Genomic DNA, 25,163 nt, shown 5'->3' with positions numbered 1-25,163 from the left:
AGAACTGATGACAAGCATTATATTAACTAATAAACTAATAATGAAACATCTCTAATTCAAACTGATCAATATGGGAAGATTCCAAATTGCTTTTTTTTAGTTGTTTTTTTTTCCCCAGGCAATGGGGTTAAGTAGCTTGCCCAAGGCCACACAGCTACGTGATTATTAAGTGTCTGAAGCCGGATTTGAACTCAGGTACTCCTGACTCCAGGGCCGGTATTCTATCCACTGCACCACCAAGCTGTCCCTCCAAATTGCTTTTTTAAAAAATGTTTCCTAATCATATTCACATTCTATTTCCAATTTTATTATTTGTACTCTGAAAAATTTTGCTCTGTTCCAACAAATTTCTGATTAATGAAGTCCAAATTAATAACAAATTTTCTGGTATGAGCTCCAACACTCCTGAGATTTCAGAATGTTTCATTATCATAACTAAAGATGAGATTTTTCTTTTTTAGTCATGAATATTTTTGCCTCTGACCTGTGATTTAAACAATGTGGAAATTACCAGTATCGAAATTACCTGCAATGATGTAGCTCAGCAAACATATAATTTGAAAAATACATTCTTAGTAAATGGTAATATGTTAAACACTGTTGTTACATGTACAATTTTTACCAGATTGTTCTCTGCCTGGGGGGGGGGGGGAGTAGGAGAAAAATGGGAACTCATAAACTTGCAAATGGATAAATGCTGAAAACTACCTTTGCATATAACTGGAAAAATAAAATAAAATTTCAATTAAATAAGAAAAGAAAAATATAGTCTTAGAGGGTTGCATGTGACCTGCACATGCAGACTGAGAAGTCATTTGTTAAGGGCGATACAGTTTAGTAACTGCTGGAGAGAGAACTTCAACTTTAGGTTCTCTGGATGACAGTCAAATTTCTATCCTATAAGTCACTAAATCTCTCTCAAATAACATACCCATTTCACATTTAAAAACTAAAAAAGTAACTTTAAAAAACAGTTTAAGGCATAATATAGCAAACCTTGTTAAACTTGAACAAACTGGGGCGGCTAGGGGTGTAGGGTATAGAGCACTGGCCTTGGAGTCAGGAGTACTTGAGTTCAAATCTGGCCTCAAACACTTAATAATTACCTAGCTGTGTGGCCTTGGGCAAGCCACTTAACCCCATTGCCTTGCCAAAAAAGAACAAACAAAAAAACAAAAAAAAACCTTGGATTATTCCACAAATGTCTTAACAAATTCTGACTGTTAATATGGACTCTTCAGATATTTTTCTAAGACAACAGAGTTTGCAAGTTTATCCTATATAATTTTCTAAGGGCCCAACTTATTCATACTTATGGAAAAATGTTTTTTAATGTTAACCTCTTTAAACTACAGCTTATAATAACCTGAGATGAATAACTTTTTCTACTTCAAAATTAATGGATATTATTAACTTTATTATTCTTAATGGGTGAAGATTATGTATCAATTTCCATTTTTGTGAATATGTGTAATCCCCTTGAAAACAAATAGAAAAATACAAATAAGCCCAGGGCCAGCACAAATCCCATAAGTGAAAGCCTCACCTCTGCCGCCATGAAGGCCAGTGTGTGCATCCCATGGGTGTAGCCTGTCACACAACAGACAACAGCCAATCCACAACAGGAGAGCAGCATAGCAATCAGAAGAGTCAGCACACGGATGTGGCTGCTCATTGGCGTGGTGGGAGAAAATGAAAGCTGGAGTGAAATAAAGAAAGAGTCAAATAATTTAAACCCAGGGAGAAGAACAGAGGAAACTTAGCTTTCTGATCAAAATGAAAGTTTCCACCATGGGAATTTTGTCTGACTGAATGTGATAAGTGCTGCAGAAAAAGGACACTGAGCAACCTGGTCTGTGATGTCAGTGGTCCTCTGATGTACCTTGATGTACACTGACATTATGCAAGGATTAATTTAACAAAAGTAACAAATGATGAGAATAATAATGAGCACTTTTACAATGCTGTAAAGTTTGCAAAAACACTTTGCCATTTACCTCACTGGTAAAGTCAATGCTACTGACTGTCATATACTTAGCAGATTCCAGGATAGCATAAGATTTTGTTCTATCTGTATATTTGAATTTGCTATGACAATGTTTAAGAAACTAAACTGAAGGTTGAAACTGGGAACTATTCAAGTACCTGAGAATTTGGGAGGATGGTTAATTTATCTAGAAAAATAAGAGACTTTGTAAATTTTTCTTAATTTCTAAAAATTTGAAGAGGGAGCAACTGACTAGAATGCTGGGTGACCAAGGCAGGCTAGTTCAGGGAAATTCTAAAGACAGAATCTAAAGAAGCTGCTAAGTTAGGCTTCAAGTTTTCACCCAAGGTTGTGAGGCAAAGCTGGGATCTAGATAGAAAATGGCCCTGCTTCACTTTTCCAGGACTTTGGTAACTAAAAAGGATAATTCATTCTCAGGCTCAGGATTTGGTGTACATTATCAATTAACGGGCAGCTACCAAGCTGGGTTGAAGAAGTCAGCCAACTGGAAAGAGGTGAAACAACCAGGAGCTGATTTAAAGCTTTAAACTGTGATACATTTCTAAATTAGCTGATTTAAATACTATTTGTGTGAAAAATTAACTTGGCACCATAGTAAAGCAGTTTATGCCCTTGAACTAACTCTATGAAACACTAAGGGATGGACTTACCCAGAAGAGAAAGGGTAAAGGCCATAAATCTCAATAGAGAAGCAGCAAAAACACCAGGCCAGCTAAAGACAATAAGAAAATAGCCTGGACCTTATTGTTTAAGGCTTAATATCCTAGGATAGCCAAACTGCTCATACTCCTCATTTCAAAGCTGCCAGAACCATGTGATTAAGCAAAAGAAATATTCTGAAAACTTACATATTCAAACCTGTCTTTGCATAGCTGCACCATCAGATGCAGAAACACAAGCCCAGCAAACCAGAGACACCACATCACCACCTCTTCCACTGTCTGGACATTCAGCACACCAAAAATGAAAATGAACTTGTAGAAGATAAAGTTCCAAAACTTGTCCTTTAGATGCTATGAAGAAAAAATAGTGAAAAAGAGTTCACAAAAGAACTGATATCATGAGTACCCTGCAAATCAAGAAATTTCTCCATTCCTTAAGTCCAGTTGCCATAAGAAAAAAGTCTGCACCTTTCAACAAATAGTTTCAATATTTATTTCTAAGAAACAGGTAGTATGATGATCAATAATGGAAAGGGAAAAAAGGAGGGAAGGGTGGCACAGGAAAAAATTTTATATTAATCCTTTCACTGGGTATTTTGAAATAACCTCAAAAATAAATACTTAAAAGAATTTAACTGACTTTGTTGAGTTTAAATGTTGTATTTGTCAATGACTTTGCTCTATATGTAACCTTCTAGTTATAAGGGATGACTATGCTGGTGTTCTAGCTATGACCAAAAATTCTTGGTATTTTAAACATGTTAAAATGCTTATTATGGTATTTCAATATTTCATATTTTCATTTATCTAAAATATTAAGCACAGATCAATTGCTGATTTGCATTGGCAAAAGGAGTTTCCTGATGAAATTTTTAAACTAAGTCTAAACTAAGAAAAAAAAAGAAACTAAGGTTGCATATTTCATTTTTCAAGGAATAATTACAGCATCACTAAGTTTTTTTACTTACTGAGGTAACAGTGTGCTAGACTGATGGAAAGTGTGGTGGACTTGACTCATTTTTGAGTCCTGACTGCCATCAACTATCTGTATAACCATGCACAAATCAGCTCACCTCTCTGGACCTCAGTTTCCAAATATTTCAAATATGAGAGTGGTATTCAGGGGAATGTATGCTGGTAAATGATTAATAACTGGCTCTCCAAAAAATGCACATTTTAAAGTTCAATTTGCATAACTAACATTTTTTTCCATCACTTTCTCAAGTCTAAATAATCAATAAATCAAACCCTAATTTATAGTGTTTGTCTGTTTTAAAGATGTAAATGCTCCTACAAAAAATTTAGCAATCAATTCCTGCAAGCAGTATGAGCTAGCTCCAGCACAGCCTTGATCACACTAAATGACAAACCTGTGAGCTAGACATAACATGTATCCCCATTTTATAAATGAGGAAATTGAAGGCTCAGGGAGGTTCAAGTCTTGATTATGGTCACATGGCTGGTAAAATTGGTAACAGGACCTGAATTCAGATCTTTCTCTCTCCCAAGGACTTACCTTACCCTATCTCTTATCAATTTGATCACACTGTCTCTTCATATTTCCTCTTAACTCATTGGTTTCAAATTCACGGAAAAATTATTTAATCTTTCAGCCTCAGTTTCCTCATGTGAAAAATAAGATGGTGAAACTAGTTAACATATACAGTCCTTTACACTTCTAAGTCTATGATAATATACTGACTGGCTGGCCCTTTGCTTACTTAAGAAATTTCATTCTAAAACTTTTTTTACTTCAGTTTCTTCATCTTTAAAAAAGGGATCTGGACTGAAATTTGAGGTCCCTTTCATCTCTAAAACTTTATTATCCTGTTTGATTTTAATTCACTTGATTATACATAAACCTGTTTTTTTTGAATTTGATATTTCACTCTCACCTTCAAAAGCTGATAGAGGGAAAGGTCATTATGGCCTAATCTTTTTTGGATAGTTCATAGCCACACACACAAAAAAGTCTTTTGATAAGTTTAATTTTAAAAGATGCCATATAATCCATTAATATATCACATTTACATAGCACAAAGTAAATTTTTAGATCATCACCCATACAGATATTCTCTCTACATGGTTCTTAATAGTCTGAAAAACATTTGTAGAACTGACACATCTAAAACTACAATATTAAATTCCAAAGGACTCATGATTAAAAAAAGTTATGTATGAGTTAGCTCTGGCATAGTCCTGATGCACACTTTGAGTGCAGACTGAAGCATACCTTTTTTTATTTTCTTTATGTTTCTTGCTTTTTATTGTATTGGAGCTGGGTTTTTTGGGGGAGGGGCAACATGGTTAATATGGAAATATGCTCCTCATGATTTCTTATATCTAATGCTTGCCTTCCCAATGGCTCAGGGAAGACATGAGAAGGAGGGAGAGAATTTAACACTCAAAATTTTTAAAAATCAATGTTCAAAAATAGGAAAAAAAATAGTGCTGGATGACAATTACATTCTTTTTAGTATTCACTCTACGCAGTAGAGGCTAATCTTGAAATACTATGATCACAAAAAAAAACCTAAAAAAAAAAGAGGGGCAGCTAGGTGGCATAGTGGATAAAGCACCGGCCTTGGAGTCAGGAGTACCTGGGTTCAAATCCGGTCTCAGACACTTAGTAATTACCTAGCTGTGTGGCCTTGGGCAAGCCACTTAACCCCATTTGCCTTGCAAAAAAAAAAAAATCTAAAAAAAAATACTGTGGTCACACTTCTTAAGAGATTCATGATCAGACTCAAATACAACAAAGAAGAAAAGTAATATTTGACGGGGGAAAAATAGGAAAGGATAGATTTAACTCAAACTCTTCATGCACTTCTCTAAAAGCAAAAGCAGTATTGTACATGGGTTCAACAGTGCATCAATTTAAGGTTCCATGTGGACTGACCTAAGCCTTCAGAGTTTCATTCTGAATTTAACTAATTTCTGACTAACAAATCAAAAGTTTTTATTGGGATAAAAATGGCCCTTATAGCCTGCAATAAACTTTTTATTACATTGACCCTGACTGGGAGACCACTATGGTTGGTCCTTTAGTTTGTTGTTATTGAGTCATTTCAGATATATCTGAGTGTTCATAATTCCATTTTTGGCTTTTCCTGGCAAAAATACTGGAGTGTTTTGACAATTCCTTCTGCTTGTTTTTCTTTTTCTTTTTTTTTTACAGATGAGTAAATTGAAACAAATAGGGCTAAGTGACTGCTCAAGGTACTTACAGCTAGTATGTAACTGAGACTGGATTTGAACTTGGGAAGATGAGTCTTCCTGATTGTTGGTTTGGGACTCTGTATACTGGGTCATCTAGCTGCCTAAATTTTAGTAGCAAGTGATTATTCTCTAGAGAAAAGATTTTAGGGGAACCAAAAAATAACTGTAGTCCTATTTAGAAGCCAGGAGATTATCCTTGTAATTCTATTTCGGTTCTAAAATTTCAATCCAGAAGACTCTCCAAAAGATATCTTTATTAATGCTGCAGTTCAAAGAATCAGAGACTTAGACTGGAAGGGACCCTAGAGGCTAAACATTTAGTCCAAGACTTTCATTTTATAGAGTAGAAACTGAGCCCCAGAAAAATAAGTGATTTGCCTAGGACCAAAGAAAACAAATAGCAGTCAGGATTTTACTCAGATTCAAAATCCAGCACCTTTTCCACCACAGCAAGTTGCTGCTTACACCAAGTCATTTCTGTTTATCAAATGAAATTAAGGTGCCAATGGGTCAGGAAAGGGTAGAACTAGGAATTCTCTCTATAAAAATATTCCACCTTAAAAGGAGCAGTGCCATACCTAAAATTTGATAGTATCTACTAGTAAGCCACTGTGTCTGTTTATCTACTCAGAGGATCCAGTTGTTTAACTAATGGAATAGTAAGGTGTTTTTTTTTAAAGGACCATTCTGAACCCTTTTTTTTAGAGACAAGTTATTTTCTATAAACACCCACTGGATCCCATAACTTTGGATGAGAAGAATTATTTTAGACAGTATATGTTGCCTGTATATACATCCTGGAAATCATACACAAGTAGATTCATTGAGAAAGTCACCTAATGTCTCGAAAAAAAACAAACTGGGATTCTTAATATGTTTTGATACTGAAAATCTCTCAGATAATTTCTTTCTTTCATGCTCTAAAATGTGATCTTTAAAAATATTCATCAACCCTGAAATCTCAAAAAACCACACGCATACATGCATATATCTGCATACCAGACAGCTATAGCATTAGTGCCCTATTTGTGCTGTTATGCAAACAAATCACTTACCTGCCTCTCACTAACTCGAAGAGGACCAAATACGATACACTGGATTAGTTTGGCCACTAACATCAAGAAACAGCAAGCAGTATTTACCAAGACCTGTACACAAATCCAAGAAAAAAACAAATTTTATTTTCTCTGAAGTAATATTAAAGGTTTTGAAGTAGGAAATTCAGCCATGATTTCCAAGAAGTTGAGAATCAATTCAGTTCAGTTGAGAATTTATTAAATGTCTTCTCTATGCATAAGGCATTACACACTATAATGTCAAAGAAAAATAAAGTTCTTCCCTCTAAGAGCTTACCTGATATCAGAGATTATGTATTTATTATGCATCTACTATATGCCAGCATTGTTACCTGCTAGTGATACCATACTTAAGGAGCTTCCCTTCTATCAAGGGAAACAACATGGTACATATACTTAAGCATTTGGAGAACACTGTAATGTAGTCTGGAGAAGGAAAGCACTTAGAAACTGAGGAGGATCAAAATAGTTTCATGTGGCAGCAGAGCTGATGCATTAACAAAGTAAAAGATATTATGGCATGTATAACAATAACAGCAGCAGAAAAGACTACAGCAAATATGTTTTTAAAATTTGCTATGCAAAGAGGGGAAATACTTTTCTAAGATTAAAGAATTTTTCCTAAAGGTGCATCTGAACTGAGACTTTTTTTAAAAAAGTTTTTGCTAGGTAATGGGGTTAAGTGGCTTGCCCAAGGCCACACAGCTAAGTAATTATTAAATGTCCAAGGCCAGATTTGAACTCAGGTACTCCTGACTCCAGGGCCAGTGCTCTATCCACTGTGCCACCTAGCTGCTCCTGAACCGAGACTTTTAAATTTAAGATGAAGAGAGAAGGCAAACAGAACATTTCTAATAGTGGGAACAGTGATAAAGGGATAAGATCTACTTACAGCAAAGAATGAGTTGTTCCACTTGGCTAGAAACTTGATATATATGAGGGAATAGGAGGAGATAATCCTGCAAAGGAGTTTATACAGATGGAAGAAAATGAGGATGAATGACTTGCCTGGGGAAACACTGCCAGAAGTGTGTGAGTCTGAATTTGAACTCAGGAAGATGATTCCTGACTCCTGGTCCAGCACTCTAGCCACTGAGTCACCTAGCTGTTCTGTAAAGGTATATTTAAGCTAAACTGTAAAGAGCTTTAAATGCCAAGCTATGAAGTTTCTCAATAAACAATGGTGAACAACTGATGGTCTCTGGGGGGTGGAGTGATATGATTATAGTTGTAATAGATTAACCTGGCAGTAGAAGGTAGTCTGTCAACCAGGTCATGTGCTAAAACTCCAGAAATATAAAAAAGGACAAAAATAGCTTTGATCTCAATGGAATTACACTCCAATGGGAGAAGATAACATATACATACAGAATTGAGGAAGGGGTCTTGGAAAGGAGAAGGCTATTAGCAATTTGGGGCAGGAAAGACCTGCTGGAATTTGTGAAGTTTATATTGAATCCTGACTGTCTGGAAGGAAGTCACAGAGATGGGTCAGTTGACAAACATTTATTGAGCTCTATTATTGCTGGATACTGTGCCAATAAGCTCTAGGAATACAAAGAAAGCTAGCTGGTGGAGCAGACTGGGCCTGGAGTCAGGAGGTCCTCAAACAATTATGAGCTGGGTGACCTTGGTTAAGTCACTTAATCTGCTCACATCAGTTTCCTCCTCTGTACAATGGAAATAACAACAGCACCTACTTTCCAGGGTTGTTGTGAAGATTAAATAAGAAATGTCAAGGGTTAAGCACAATGTCTAGCCCACAAGAAGCACTACATAAATGTTATTATTATTATTGCTGTTATTATTATTATTATTATTATTATTATTGAAAGGCTCATCTCTCCACAGTCTAATGGGGGAGACAACATACAAATAGTAATGCACAAACAGAAGAAATGTATGTATGTATGCATGTACACAAAAATATAGTGAAGAAGAGATAATCTCAAATGGAAGAAATTAAGATTTCCTGAAGAAGGTGATACTTCAGTTGAGACTTGAAGGCAGCCAGAAGATGTTGAGTTGAAGAGTGTGTTTGAAGCATGGGGGACAGTTAATAAAAATGTCAGGAACTGGAAGATGGAGTGTTGATATATGAGGAACAGTAAGTGTCACTGGATTTAATAATGTGCTGGGGGAGGGCAAAATAAGAAACTTTAAGAAGACTTGGAAAAGTAGGAGGGGTCAGGTAAGAGTCAGCTTTAAAAGTCAAAAAGGATTTTATGATCAATCCAGAAGCAATAGCGAATCACTGGAGATGACTGAAAAGAGATGACAGTCAGATCCATGCTTCTCTAGAAAGATTAATTTGAAAACTGAGTGGAAGTTAGATTGGAGTGAGGAGATTTGAAGACAAATAGCAGGATACTGCAGTAGTCAAGGGGTAAGGGAATGAGCGTCTGAAATCAGGAAGTGATGGAAGAGAGGAGAGCTCAAATGATAGATGTTTTAAAAGTAAAAATGATAGGAACTGACAACTGATTAGATATGGTAGGTAAGAGATATTACCTAGATGTAGGTTAGCATGGGTAATTGGGAAGATGGTGGTACCCTTGGCAGTAACAGGAAAGTTAAGAAGAGGTGAGGGCTTGGGGGAAAAGATAACTAATTCATTTTTAGAAATGTTGACATCCAGTTCAAGATGCTCAATAGGCAGTTGGAGATGTGAAACGAAGTCAGTAGAGAGGCTGGGGCTAGACAAATAGATATGAAAAATCACCTGCATATGCAAAAGACCCTATAAGATCATCAAGTGGAATGGTAGAAAGGGAGAATGGAAAAAAGCAGGGAATGGAGCAGGGCTGAGATAGACACTTGTGAAGAAATGATGAATTGGGGATGGAAATAAGTTTAGAAATTGGCAGCCAGTTTAGAATAGCTGAATGGAATAGAAAGGGGGAATAAACTTAAAAGGTGTTAAGACTAGTTTGGGTGCTACTGTAATAGTGACCACAATGTGTAAAATGTGTAAAAAGAGTCTCTGGAGATACCCAAAATTAGCAGGAGAGACTGGATGAAGATCCAGCAAAGGAAACTGAGGTGTAGTCAGACAGATGAGAAGAACCAGGATTATAGTGCCATGAAAACAGAGAGAAGAAGGTATCAAAAGAAGAATGGGTGATTGACAGTGGGTCAAGACTACAGAGAGGTAAAGAAGGATGAGAATTGAGAAGATGTTATTATATTTGGCATTTAAGAGATCATTGGAAACTTTGGAGAGTAGTTTCAGTTGAATAATAAGATCGGAAGCTAGACTACAGAGGGTTAAGAAGAGAGTGAAAGGTGAAGACACAAAGGTACATATTAAAAAACAGCCTTTACATAGAGTTTAGTTACAAAAGGAAGAGGAGATATAGAATGACAGCTCCTTTTTTAGACGGAGCAAGTGAAGGGTTTTTGAAGATGGAGGAGAGATGGGCATGTTTGTAGTCAGCAGAGGTAAGTGAGAGAGTAGGGAAGATAGAGGAGGCAATCTCTTGAAAAAGGATAGAATTGGATCACTAGTACATGTAAAAGGGTTAACCTTGGCAAGAAGGACCATTTCTTCATATGAAACAAGTGTGAAGAAAGGCATCTGAGTAATATAAGTAGGTTAATGCCTGCAATGTAGAATACACAGAAAAGAGCAGAGTGAAAGAAGACTAAATAAGCAGGTAGAGTCTGTGTTATAAGGAGATTTAAATGGTAAAGAAAGCAGTAAAGATATGATCTTAGAGTTAATAGGGAGCCACTGGAATTTAATGATCAGAAGGTGATATGATCCAACATCTTGGCAGCTGAGGAGACAATGGATTGAAGCGAGAAGTGACTTGAAGCAAGAAGAATAGTTAAAAGGTCATATAAAAGTAATAGTTTGAATGATAGGTGGGGAAAGCCTAAGCTCAAGTTGGTTCTAAATGAATGAAATTAAAGGGACATACATGAGAGAGTAAAGTTATAAATGACAATGTTTGGCAATGAACTGAATATGTGTGGTGATAACTGAAGTTGTGGGCCTCAATGAATTCAAGGATAATGCCTTCAATATGGAAGTTTGAAAGACAGCAGGATTAAGAGGGATAATGAGTTCTGGTTTTGGACATGTTGAGTTTGAGGAAGCTAGAGGATCACCAGTTTGAGAATTCCTTAATAGCATTTGGTAATGCAGAATTAGAATTTAGGAAAGAGATCATACATCGATATAGAGATCCAGGAATCATTTGGGGTATGGGGAGGGACTTGATTTCAGTGAGGTTCAAAGATGGACAAGTAAGAAAGAAGAAAGTTTATGATTTAAATTTATTCATTATGGAGCAGGTATTCTAAAAGGCACAACAGAAGGGATGAGCAGAGCTGAGATAGTCACTTGTGGGGAAATGATAAGTTGGGGATATTTAGAAATTGGCAGCCAGGAGTTTAGAATGGCTGGGGTCCTATGTTGAATGGAATAGAAAGGAGGCATAAACTTAAAGATTAGTTTGGGTGCTACAGTAATAGTGATCACAATGTATAAATGTGGTCCCTAACTATGACTATACAATAAGGAAGAAAGAAGAGAGTTAGGTGGGGGGGAAAAAGAATGAAAACAGGATAGCTAGAATTGTAACTAGTAATGTAGGGGTGAGGATGTGGGGAGAGTAAAGAGCATATAGCAAGTACTTAATAACCTTGAAATCAAAAACTCTGGATTCAAATCCTATGTCCAACACTTACCTGCATGACCTTGGGCAAGTAAATGAACTCCCCTGAACTTTAGTCTCCTCCTCCATAAAATGAGGTCCAGATGGTCCTATGAGATCCTTTCCAGTTGCACCTCTATGATCCCTTATCCCAGAATAAGGTTTTTGTGACTAAAAAAGAAATCACTGAAGAAATCTTACAGAATCATAGGTGTATATTTTGTCAAAAAATACCTGACAGTCACAAAACAATGGATCAGAGAATATGTAGTTGAAGAGGAATTAGGAGATTATCTAGTACATCCAATAAGAAAACTTGAGATTCTGTGAGGTAAGACATCAGATCTAAGGTCAGGAATGTAGAAGCCAAGGCTGGATTCCAAATATGCTCTTGCCTGTCTTTGAAGACATCATGCTAGAATTGGTTTGCCCAACAAAAAGAGGAAATAATGCTCTCAATGATGATGAGGTTTGTAAAAGCTAAGCATCCAACACTGGGACAGAAAAACAAAGAAACCATGGCCAAATAGAAATGCTAAAAGAGGAAAGATAAACAATGAAGAGAGGGGATAAAATTGGGTATGAATTTCAAAATTAGGCCTCTTTTAATAGTTTTGAAGTAAAAAGACACAACTGCATCCTAGAAGGATTTCCTATATTCACTACATTTATTAGTTTCTCTCCAAAGTGAATCCTTTCAAGTTTATTTAATACTACACTATGATTAAAGATTTTGCCCAGTTACAGCATGCCCAATTTCTTTTTGGTCTGGGAACCAAGGACAGATTGAATATAGATTCAATAGTGCGGGGGGGGGGGTTATGCCCAAATTGAATCTTTTCCTAGTTTTTCTCAGCATAAATTCTCTGACATCTAATAAAACTTAAAAGTTTGACTAAAAATAATTCCCACAGTCATAGAAATGGTGGGACTTCTCCTCTGCATTGACTATTACTGAAAAATTGAAGGATAATAATTCTTATCTCACATTATGCCCTATCTTATATAAGGCACGGTGCTAAGTGCTGGAGACACAAGACTAAAAAACAAAAGGTCCCTGGTCCTACAGCCCCTAATATGTGTATATACATACATAGACAACCATATTACATCTAATATTAAAATAGTGATTTATAACTGTTAAAGTCCTTTACAAAGATTCTCATTTAAGTTTGACTTTGTGAGGTAAGAAATATAAATGATGCTATTATCACATTTCTACTTTACAAAAAGAAGAAACCTGAGGCTCAAAAAAGATTAAATGAATGAACCAAGATCCAGCCAACTTCTGACTTCAAATCTAAAGTTTTCTTCCTCCGAATTCAATCTACAAATTTGATAAAAGTGAAATAGAAGAAGCTTTAAAAAAAACTGAAGTGACAAAGTGTTACTAATTTTTTTAAAAATGGTATGGGAAAATCCAGTGATATAATTAAAACAACCAGGATAATAATTTTATTTAGGGGAAAAAAGGCAACCCTAGAATCTATATGAAGGCTATTTTAACTATGTTTTAATAGATACTTATGAAAAAAGAAAACTATGTTATACTTTTTTATGACATCATTCTTCATTCCACTTTGAAGAGAAGAAAGTGACTGAAAACAAGTAGATAGAAGGCATATGGTTCAAGAATGCCAAGTTCTAGGGTATGTACTATTATAGTTAATTCACATTCAGTGTCCCAAAACATCTTTATCATAGTACATAATTAATATAGGACATGGGTTCCTAGAGTCAACTATTCTATTAGGCCCTAGTGGTAGCTCCAAGGGACAGGGAGACAGTATTTCTAGTACCAATAGGTGTGTTTCCTGAAATGATAGTCAGGTGATCAGTCAGTTAGGAACTTTTATAAAAGAAGTGTTTACTAAGGTGGTATGGTTGGTAGAGAATATCTTTTAAAATTCTGTGACAGATTCTCCCATCAGTATAAACAGAATTGAGGAAAACTAGGGGAATAAGCTTGAAAGTACAAAGTTCCTGGTTACTGGAAATTCTTTTCTCTCCTTAGTGGATCACTCAAGAAGTCCCCCCCTTAAGCGCAGGGTAGCTTCTTTGCAAGAGCTCTTTGTAGAACTATGAACCTGTATTCAATCTGTCCTTGGCTCCCAATCCAGACCATGCTGACTCTCATATGCCTATGAGAAAGATGAGAAGTTCAAAATCCTGTAGAGCTTGGAAAACTAAAGGTCTTCCACCAGCCAAAGGAAAGGAAGGAAAAAGACTAAGGATGAAGCTGAAGATACTCCTCTTCCTGGGAGCCTTTTCAGGGGGCTTAACTGAAATGCTCTCCTCTCTCTCATCTGGGTATTACACAGATCTTTTCTTTTTAGAAGACTAAAAGGGCTAAGTTTCCTTAGTTAATAGTTTTGAATTACTCAAATTCTTTCAAGAACTTCTTTTACTTAATTTCAAAGTCTTTGACTTGATTGAAACTTGTTCTCACTTCATTGACTTATTATCAAGGCACACTTCTACAGCCCACCTGTACACTGATGAAACAAAGTTATCAAAATAAACATTTAGTACTTGGCTGATGGTTCAGAGAAAGTAAATTCTGGCCTCTCTAATTTTTCTGGTCAGTTAGAAACAATGTTATATCACTTATAGGCCTGCCTACAACTCCAAAATGGGGTTATAAGCAATATCTTTTTTTTAATTAAAGATTTTGAGTTTTACAATTTTTCCCCCAATCTTACTTCCTTCCCCCCATCCCCCCCACGGAAAGCAATCTGTCAGTCTTTACTTTGTTTCTATGTTGTACATTGATCCAAATTGAGTGTGCTGATAGAGAAATCACATCCTTAAGGAAGAAACAAAAAGTATACGAGATAACAAGATCAGACAACAAGATATCTCGTATTTTTTTTCTAAATTAAAGGGAATAGTCCTTGAACTTTGTTCAAACTCCACAGTTCTTTATCTGGATACAGATGGTATTCTGCATTGCAGACAGACCCAAATTGTCCCTGATTGTTGCACTGATAGAATGTGTGAGTCCATCAAGGTTGAACATCACCTCCATGTTGCTGTTGGGGTGTACAGTGCTTTTCTGGTTCTGCTCATCTCACTCAGCATCAGTTCAGGAAAATCCCTCTAGGCTTCCCTGAATTCCCATCCCTCCTGGTTTCTAACAGAACAAGAGTGTTCCATGAAATACATATACCACAGTTTGCTAAGCCATTCCCCAATTGAAGGACATTTACTTGATTTCCAATTCTTTGCCACCACAAACAAGGCTAATATGAATATTTTTGTACAAGTGATGTTTTTACCCTTTTTCATCATCTCTTCAGGGTACAGACCTAGTCGTGGTATTGCTGGATCAAAGGGTATGCTCATTTTTGTTGCCCTTTGGGCACAGTTCTAAATCTCTCTCTAGAAGGTTGGATGAGTTCAGAGCTCCACCATAGGTGGTGATATTTTAAGAGATATAAATAGAATTCAATGTAAATTTTTCCAGAAAAAAATCTGTTTGACTTGCCCAAGGTCACATAACTACATAATTATTATGTGTTTGAGGCCACATTTGAACGCAGGTCCTCCTGACTCCAGAGCCAGTGCTCTATCCACTGTGCCACCGAGCTGCCCTGTTCTCATTTTTAAAATAATAGGACTGGACTAGATCATCCCTAAACTCCTTTTAAACTCTTATAACCCTAAGAGTTAAAACAAACTAAAAAAGTTCTTGTAATGCAATTTGGAGTTTTCTTGGCAAAAGACACTGGATTCTCTTTTTCCAGCTCGTTTTACAAGCAACTGAGACAGAGTTAAATGATTTGTCCAAGGTTACACAGATAGTAAGTGTCTGAAGTCATATTTTAATTCAGGATTTTAATTCTTCTTGATTCAAGGCCCAGCACTCCATCTACTGTGCTTACTTAGCTACCTCTACAATTGTTTAATTAAATAGAAAAACTCAAATATCTAAACCTACCCCAAACCTACCACTTATGTGAGGTAAGAAGAGATTATGGCAGCCTCACCTTTGACCACCTGGACCAGACTTGTCAGAAACTGAATTATTTTAATCAAAATAAACATTACCATATAAAACCTACAGTTTTCTGAATTTCTAGCCAAACTGTGACAAATATTTTTTTAGGCTTTCGCAAGGCAAACTGGGTTGAGTGGCTTACCCAAAGCCACACAGCTAGGTAATTATTGTCTCAAGCCGAATTTGAAGCCAGGTCCTCCTGACTCCAGAGCCGTGCTCTATGCACTGCGCCACCTAGCCACCTCTATAACAGGATTTTTTCCAAAAGAACCTTCATTTCTTTGGAGTACAATCAAATCATGGATGTTATACAACACAGATCAGGCCACAAATCATGATCATAAACAAAATCTTGGCAGAAACTTCAAAAGGATACTCCTATCTAAAAGTGCAACACATACATTTTGAATTGCAAAAATAGACAACGAATGGTACTCAATGTTGTTTATGGCTTAGTTGAAATGAAACTGAAAACATCTTGCCACCAGGCAGTCATGGGTAAGTCCCTTCCCTTCTCCGAGTCTCAATTGCCTTTCCTTAAAAATGAAAGCACTATGATCTCTATCATCTTTCAACCCTAACATTCCACGATTTGGTGGGTGTCAGTTATTTTGATGACCCTAGAAAGGGAATCCTATTAATGTTTTAGTGATGTTTCATTTTTAGATATTTCCCTCACCCAGATTTTATATTGTAACAAAGGAAAAACAAGAATTAAGCAAAAGCAATTGTCAGTGCTTGCAGTCAGGCCTCTGTTCCATTTGTCTCCTAACTTTCAGTCAAAAGAATGGAAGTGTCATTTTGTTCTTCAGAACCACTGGGTTTTCAATTACTCAAAGTTTGACTTGATTTTAGTGTCACTTTCATGGGATCATAGTTTTAAAAGGAGAAAAGATCTTTGAAGTCATGGAGGACAACTCACGTATTTTAAAGATGAGGTAACTGAGGCACAGGGAGGTTAAGTGATTTGCCCACAGTCACATAGCTAGTAAGTGTTTATGGCAAGATTCAAATTCTTCTGACTTTCAATTCCAGCATTCTTTTCACTGTCACCAAACTGGCCATGCACACACCAACACACATACACACACAGTAAAAAAAGACTTGCTAAGGATGACAAAGCCAGTATCAAGCAAGGGGACTAAGAGGAGAAAGTCAAGAAGAGACAGGGGAGAGACTCACTCAGGGGGCTTATCTGTCCATGCAGTCTCATTTACATACTGTCATTGTGGAAGTTATCCTGGTTCTGCTTATTTCATTCTGCAAGTCCATTCAAATTTTCCCATGCTTTCTTAATTCCTCATAGTCACCATTTCTTATTGCACAATAATATTCCATTGCACTTATTTCTCAAAGTTCCTTCAAACATTCCCCAGTGCATGGGCATCTATTTGGATTCCAGTTCTTGGCTTGTCACAGAATATTCTGATATGTAAACAAGACTTTGTTTTTCTTGGAAGAAAATATATAGCTGCTGAATCAAAAAGTGTGAATAGTTGTTCTCTTAAGATGGTACCCGGCACATAATAAACTCTTATTAAGTGTCATTGACTTGATAATTTAAAATTGTTTCCAGAAAGACTGGAAGAATTCACAATTCTACCAAAAACTTACTAATGTGTCTGTCTCCCTTAGCCAGTTTCAGTTTAATTTCGCTTTGGGGTCATTTTTGCCATTTTGCAGAGTATGAAGGAGAGACAGGAGGGTAGTGGTGCCAGCCATGTCAATTTACCACACACATGACTTTTGATCTTGAAAAACAGTTAAAGAGCCTTGGGACTAGCCTGCAGCCTTCATCCTGGGAAGATGTCCCTGCCCTGCAGGTGCTAGTCCCACTTTGGAAGACCCAAAAGGAAAGTCCTTGTCACCAAAGTTCTAGTACTGTCAAACGGTTTAACATCAGAAACTGATATGTTAAAGCATTAAAGAAGAGGCATTACCATTTGTGTCCTAGATTTTTCCATCTGACCTGAGGTAGCTAGGTGGCACAGTGGATAGGCCACTGAGTCTAGAAGGAAGACCTGAATTCAAATCTAGCCTCAAACACTTTCTAGCTATGTGATTCTGGACAAGTCACTTAACCTTTGTTTGCTTAAGTTTTCTCAATTGCAAAAACAGGAATAAATAAAAGCACTTACCTCATGAAGTTCTTGAAAGGATCAAATGAGATAGTATTTGTAAAGTGGTGAATACAGTCCCTGGCACATAGTAGGTACTCTATAAATGTTGGCTTTTATTTATCATTATTTCTATGAACTGGCAGCATAAGCATAGGCACTACCTGAGGAGAGGAAGGTCCTGTCTCACTTTCCTATTTGTATTCCAGGCCTTAACACAGCAATCTGCACCCAGTAAGTGCATAATAAATGCTTTCTAAATTCATTCCCTTCATGTCCAGGAGCTTTATATTACCTTCATTACCCACTTGAGATTCTTCCTTCCATCCCAGTCTTGACCCATTTGCACCCCCTCCTCCTGCCCCTCACACATAATGCTCCTTTGCCTGGAATGCTCTCCCTTCCTAGCTTCCTTCTACAAAGTTCAGTGTCCACCCTCTGGTCTTCCATGCTTATCTTCCCTTTGAGATTACCTTTCATTTGCACTGTTGATATCTTGTATGGGTAGTTTTTTAAAGTTATCTCCTCCAAAAGAATTTGATCCTCACAATAAGTCAAGGAGGCAGGTACTATTATTATCCCCATTTTACATTTGAGGAAACTGAAGTAGGCATTAAGTGACTTGTTCAGGGTCACACTCATAGTATTTGAGGGTGGTTTTGAACTCAGAGCTCCCTGATTCCAGGCCCACAGTTCTATCCACTGTCTATAAGTGCTTAACAAAAGCTTGTTAACTGGTTAAAGGTGAAATATAGGTTTTATTTGATATTATTACTATTATTATTATTTATTCTTTTTTACTGTAGTTTCTAGTTTAAAACTTTATATTTTAAAAAACCATTAGCCATGGGGGAAATGACTCTAGGTCTTATATTTGTATTAATTCGCCATATATGTTGATCAAATCTATAAAATAATTTAGTATTATCATTTTTATTTTACTGGCATGGCTCAAAAACTGAGGATTGAATAATTCTTCAACTATTTGTTTTCCTTCCTTTCTGTTGTGTTTTGTAGTTTTACTTGGTAATCTTAAGTATGTTAGAGTAATTTAACTCCCAGATATTTTCTATCTTAAAATGTTCTTCAGGGTCCTACAGGATGAGAAGAGATCTTAAATTACTTTAAGTTTAAATAATTTTAAAATGCTTTTGAGATGATTAGTAAATAGTCATCCCCCACACCTACTAAATATCTGGTACATAATAAGTACTTAAAAATTCTTGCTGATAATTGACTGATGGTCACTATAACCTTTTGTGGGCTACTTTAAAAATTTTTTTAAAATTTAAGGCAATAGGGTTAAGTGACTTGCCCAAGGTCACACAGCTAGGTATTATTATTAAGTGTCTGAGACCAGATTTGAATTCAGACTAGATTTGAACTCAGGTTCTCCTGACTCCAGGGCTGATGCTCTATCCACTGCACCACCTAGCTGCCCCTTGTGCTTACTTTTTGGGCAATTCCATCATTTATTAAAGAGTTTCAAAACCAAAAAGATCAGAATTCAAACACCACATCTGAAACAATACTGTGTGATCCTAAGCAAGTCAATTAACCTCAACTCTAAAGCCTACTAAGAAGCTAAGTTTCAAAGAAAGTGTCAACTTACATTGGAAGATGGGATTTCCTCACCAAGAATTCCCTATACCAATGAAATCACAAGTTCAATTCCTATCCCTAATACTTAATTTTGCACTATACTTTGCTCATATACCCAAAGCCTCCATTACCTTCCAAATCCTTGAGAGTTCACAGAAATCTGAAAAGTTGCAAACTTTGTAGGCAAAAATTATAAATGTAGCACTCCCAAACTAAAAAGCTCACCTCCCCACTGGGTCAAGATTTTTATTCCTTAGACACATTAAATTACCATTTATTCCAATGGCATTAAAGAACACCAAAGGATAAAGCTTTAGAACTTCCAATTACCATCTAATCAGCTCTATCTAATCTAGTAAGTCCAACTACTTTCTAACAAGTCTATAATAAACCACCACAACATCCATGAAAACTAGAGAAATATTCATTATGGTTCAGTAACATTCCATCTGTATGTGCACCTTCACCCTTTGTTAGTGTTTAAGTCTGAATATTTAAAAATACATGTGGACCTAAGTTCTGTGTTTAGTACCTTGCTGGCACTAACATTAATAGCCCCTATTTTCCAGGTCCTTTTCTGAGCCCTAAAGCTGTAAAGACCAAAAAAAAAAAAAAAAAAAAAAAAATTCTCATTTAGTCCCTAAGTAGATCATTTTCTATCTAAATTAAAGGAAGATAAGGATAAATTAGTTGTGAACATGTCATACACAAAAGAGTTCTAGAGCCTATAGATGTGCCTGTAGTCCTGGGCTAGTCATTGGAAGTTGTAACTCAAAGATTTTTTAAATCACATTCAATATGTCCGAGACACTCAGTAAAGTCAGAAATCAAAAACAGGTGTGACAAATGAATGTAGCTAGTTTTTCAATTCTATATCACTACATTGAGTAATAACATTAAAAATTAGGAAGCCTAAAGGAAAAAGTTTTGCTATTTATAAGAAAACAGTGTTTCCACTAGATTTTTCAAAATCATGAATTGCCCAACACTTTATAGGACAATCATGGGAACTCAAGTTCTCTGACTAAATAGGTTCCCAACATACTCCTGTGTCAAAAGAGTAAAAGATGTCAGACACAAATATTTCCCTCATAGATCTTTAATAGCCATCCTCCCTGTAAAATGGGCACTTTAGGATTTACTCTTCAGAATATTTGGACCTAATACACATACAAGTTTCCTGTCAATACTATATGTAAAATATTCTAGTGTGAATAGGACTTTATTTTAAAAACTCCAAAATACTTTTACTTACTTTCATATCTAAATTATAAACCACTTAATGAACTTTTAGGTCACTAAACAACAACAAAAAAAAACTCTTAGAAAAATTTTATGATAAAATTGGCTAAAAACAATGTTTCTAAGGAATTTCAAATCTGCTGCAAAAATACTAATGAATTAAGTGTGGTGGGAAATGAAATGGGTTTGGGATTTGAAGACCTGGATTTGAGTCTCAGTTCTGCTACTACTATGTAAGCTTGGGCAAATCACCCCGGCTCTCAAATAAGGGGATTGGATTAGATTATATTTATGAAGAACCTTTATATCTTTGTAACAATATCAAACCAGCAATTTTCTATGCCATAGCCCCAGTTAACATGAAAAAGAAAGAGGAAGTATCCAAATTACAACTGCATAGCTGAATTTATGGCAAACTAAAATTCACTCAACAAAGAGATAAAAATTTGTGAGCTTCTAATATATGATTATATCATAGCAATTATTTCATGGAATCATGAATTAAGACTTTTTTTGTTTCTTGCCAACAACAAAATGTAAGCCCATAAGTGATTTGCCTAACAATAAAGTCTTGTACTCTTGCAAATTCATGCCTCAAAGAGTCCTAAGGAATCAGAAAAAATATTTCCCCATATTATATCAATGGCAAAAATAAAATGGGCATTCCTAAGTTACTAGAAGTATTTAGTTTTACATGTATTCTTCGCAAAAGGATGTGGAGAAATTTTCCTTTCTTCTTTATTTCTAAATTACTTACCCACAATATACTTATTATTTCCATGTCATAATTATTAAGTTTTCTCTTAGTCACCCCTTCTTTCAATCAAATTGTCAATTTCTTTTCAATATCCATCAAAATACTTGAAATTTTTGAATATTCAATACCATGACATTTTAAAAGGAAAACTTTTGGATTTATTTTAGAATTTTACTGTTTTGTTTTATTTTCCTGTTCTTCCTTTTCTTTAATTTTCCCCTTAAAGCTTCTACCAAAACTGCATCTTTACATTTACTTATTTCATATTTTAAAGTATAAGTTCTGTCCTTTTTTCTTAAAAAAATTCAGGCCTTCATCCATTAATAAAAAAGAAAAGAGAAAAATTATAATGTAAAATGCAAAAAGGAAGTGAAAAATTCAGAACTCAAGATACAGAAAACCTTGGAAAAATACTGGAATGTCAAATTAATGGGAAGAGTAGGGTTAAAGGAAATGAATCTGAAAATGTGATAGTGCCTCCTACCTTTGTAGAAGGGAAAGCCAGGTGATGAAAAACAGCACATGATAGCAGATGAAATTGGGGGATCACAGGAAAATCAATAGGGGAACCCCCCCCAAATTCTTAGTAAAACAGAAGAATAAAAAGAACAAGTCAAGCTCATTACTAATTTAATCTAAGAATCATGAAATTTTCACCTAGCTGTCCTTAGAATTCCATGCCATAGGATCTATCTTATAAACAAGACCAAGGTATTATAAGATGTATTTTAGACACTTCAAGAACTCAAACTTCTCTGGGATGGGATCTGGGTCAGAACTGTATTATACCCAATTGTTCTCAACTTTGAACAATATTCAAGTAAGGTTCTAGTGCATTATAATAAATCAGATAAGGAATAAAAAAGAGTAAGTTAAAAAATTAAGGTAAGAACGAGTCAATCTGAAAGAAGGTAAAGAAACGCAGTAAATCAAGATTAATGCAGAGAAGAAATATGAGAAACTGGGGAGAGGAAATAGAAGATCAACTAAGAAAGGAAAAGCAAATCAGCATATAGAAAAATGGAAACCTCAAACGGCCATGTACTGATTAAACAGACAGAAAAGTGAAAGGAAAAAACAATTTAAAAAGAAAAACTTACAAAAACTATCACTAGGCTTTACCTAATATTTTATTAAAGTATTTTAGACTACCAGAATCTAGGTGGATCTATAAGAAGAAACCCCCAGGGGCAGCTAGGTGGCGCAGTGCATAGAGCACCGGCCCTGGAATCAGAGGACCTCAGTTCAAATCCGACCTCAGACACTTAATAATTACCTAGCGGTGTGGCCTTGGGCAAGCTACCTAACCCCATTGCCTTGCAAAAAACCTGAAAAAAAAGGAGAAACACGTAGGAAAAATTAAACAATGCTAGTAACTTTTTAAAAAGCACCACAGCTCACTTTTCAAAGGCTTATTTATTTCTCGTTTTCAAAAAAGAAATCAGACATATAACCTAAAAGAATTTCCAGATTCTTCCCATTCATCTTAAGAAGTTTCCAAACTAAACAAAGTAAAAAAAAAATTAACTTCATTAAAATGAAATAGGCTAAGCCGATTTCTCGTTTCCTAAAAATAACCTCCTGCCGCTGTTGCAGAGGATCAGAACAGCCCAACTCATGGGCGCCACATGAAACATGCGCCCACGGGCGCCGTGGGAATGCTACTTGTCCCGCACAGATTCCTAACTTCCCAAGTCAGGGGAAGTTTAATTTGATCATAACAAGAATGAGCAATCTCGCCGGTTCCTGCAGAAAACAACGGCACGAGGCGAACCGAGCGTCCTCGCTGGCCACTCCGGATCGCGACTCGGAGGCGGCCGCTGCCCGGCCCGAAGTCAGAGCCGGGCCCCGGGGTCCCAGCAGGGCCGGGGCGGCCCGGGGCTCCCGCTCCTGGGCCCGGCCTCCCCCCGGGCGCGCTCCTACGTCACAGCGCTCCGGGGCCGGGGCCTCCCGAGGCCCGGGCCCGGCCCGGCCCCGCCCCCACCCGGGCTCCCTGCGGCCTCCTCCCCACTCGCGCCCTGCCCCCGGCCCCGCGCCCACTCACCCACACGAACAGGCTGTCGGACAGCAGGTACTGGGCCACGTCCCGGGCCCGCGGGCCCCCGCGGCCCGGCTGAGCGCCAGGCGGCGGCTGGGGCGGCGGCTGCGGCGACGCGAGCGCCTCGGGCTCCCCCGGGCCGGCGCCGGCGCCGGGGCCCGGCTCGGGCTGGCTGAGGGCGCGGTAGGCGCTCACGATGGCGGCCAGCAGCGCCAGGCCGCTGAGGCCCGTGTACGTGCGGAGGCTGGGCCAGGGGAAGCGCTCCAGGAAGAGCAGCGGCATGGCTGCGGGGACGGCGGGCCCCGCGCGGCCTCCTCCTCCGCGGCTCCGCGGCTCCGCGGCGCTCGCTCCCGCCGCCGCTACTGCCCCTGCCGGCGCGGAAGAGCCTCGGCCGCGGGCCCGGCGGCCGCCCAATCCCCGCCCCCCGGCCGGGGCGGGACCCGCCGGGCCTCGGGCCCTCTCCGGGCGGCGCCGGGCCGCGGAGCGCTTCCGGCCGCGGGCGGCGCCGGGGACGCCCCGGCCTCCGGGCCTGTGGAGCCTCGGGGCGGGCCAAGTCGTGCCGGAGGGGCCCGGGGGGCCCGGGGGCTCGAGCCCCGGCCCTCACGGAAGCGTTAACTGAGGCCCGGGCTGCACGCGCGAGGGGCGCCCCGGAGTCCGAGCCAGCGCCCCACGCGGGCCTCCCGGGACTCGCCCGCCTTCCCCGGTTTTTCGAGACCAGTAAAAGTATTTAGCAAACGTGCATCTCCCACGGTAGGGTCCTGGCAAACAAACATCGGCATGCCCAAAGCTGCCAGACGCACTACCGGCTTCAGCCCTGAGGGAAACGACGCGGCTTTTGGGGACAGGGACAAGACCTGGATTCAAGTTCCTCCTGGGCCTGCTAAAGTTGCTTCATCCGTAAAATGCAAATAGCGCCTACACTGAAGGTTGACCGTGAGGTTCAGATGACATTTTATAGACATTAAAGCATAGACATTAGGATCTTGGATTAAGAGCTATAAAGAACCTAACAGATCCATGGTTTGAGGATAGCTACAAGTAGTTGGGCAGATAAGAGTGGTGAGCTTAATATTTTTCTTCCCTTAGTCAAAATCTGGTCTCAGGACCCTTAGGAGCTATGTGATCTTGGACAAGTCACTTAGCCCTTTTTGCTTCAGTTTCCTCATCTGTCAAATGAGCTGGGAGGAAAAAAGTGGTAACCCAATTACAGCATCTTTGCCAAGAAAATCCTGAAGGAAACAGACAACTGAAGACTCAAGTATTTGTCTTAGAAGTGCTCAAATCTTTTTTTCATTGACTCAAAAGATGCAGCTTGATCCCCATTTTGTCACCTCTTTTATATGTATACTATGTTCATGTTTGAAGTTTTTCTTAAATCATTTTTTTAAGCAGAGCTGTACAGTCATTTTAAACTTTGAGGAACTAGACAAATATGCAGGATGCAGCAGTGGGAGAGGGCCACTTGAGGAGTCTGGGCAACCTTAACCCTTCCGGTCCTCAACGTCAGGTTTAAGGTTATAGGCCGATGTCCTGGCTCAATATTTCTTTGTTGAAGTGAATTCCCCTGACAGCCAGTTATTTGTAACTTGGGCTTAGCAGAGTACTTAAAAAAAAAAAGATGCCTAACATCAAATTAAATAATTACAGTTTTGCTTAATTACTCAATTACTATTATATTGGCTTCATTCCATCACATCACAGGAATAGGACTTTCTAAGCACTTGTGTTCTCTCTCCAATGTTTACACACTGTAGTGTTTCTATCCCCATAAACAGAAAAAA

The 25,163-nt window shown here is 38.0% G+C and overlaps 1 protein-coding gene across 1 annotated transcript in view; it reads right to left on the bottom strand.

Moving 5' to 3' along the window:
• Positions 1-23,740, bottom strand: part of AMFR (autocrine motility factor receptor) — a 53,147-nt gene extending 29,407 nt beyond the window's left edge. Inside the window, exons 1-4 of the mRNA XM_074211277.1 lie at positions 23,389-23,740; positions 6,945-7,037; positions 2,857-3,021; positions 1,547-1,699 (exon numbers count right to left, since the gene is read on the bottom strand). Of these exons, the coding sequence (XP_074067378.1) occupies positions 1,547-1,699; positions 2,857-3,021; positions 6,945-7,037; positions 23,389-23,664 (687 nt within the window). The 5' untranslated portion in view covers positions 23,665-23,740. The remainder of the gene's footprint in view (positions 1-1,546; positions 1,700-2,856; positions 3,022-6,944; positions 7,038-23,388) is intronic.
• Positions 23,741-25,163: the final 1,423 nt, after the last annotated feature.

Source organism: Macrotis lagotis, chromosome 1 (assembly GCF_037893015.1).
Source record: "Macrotis lagotis isolate mMagLag1 chromosome 1, bilby.v1.9.chrom.fasta, whole genome shotgun sequence".
Taxonomy (NCBI): domain Eukaryota; kingdom Metazoa; phylum Chordata; class Mammalia; order Peramelemorphia; family Peramelidae; genus Macrotis; species Macrotis lagotis.
The sequence above is the reverse complement of the archived record's forward strand: the minus strand, read 5'-3'. Positions and strand labels throughout refer to the sequence as shown.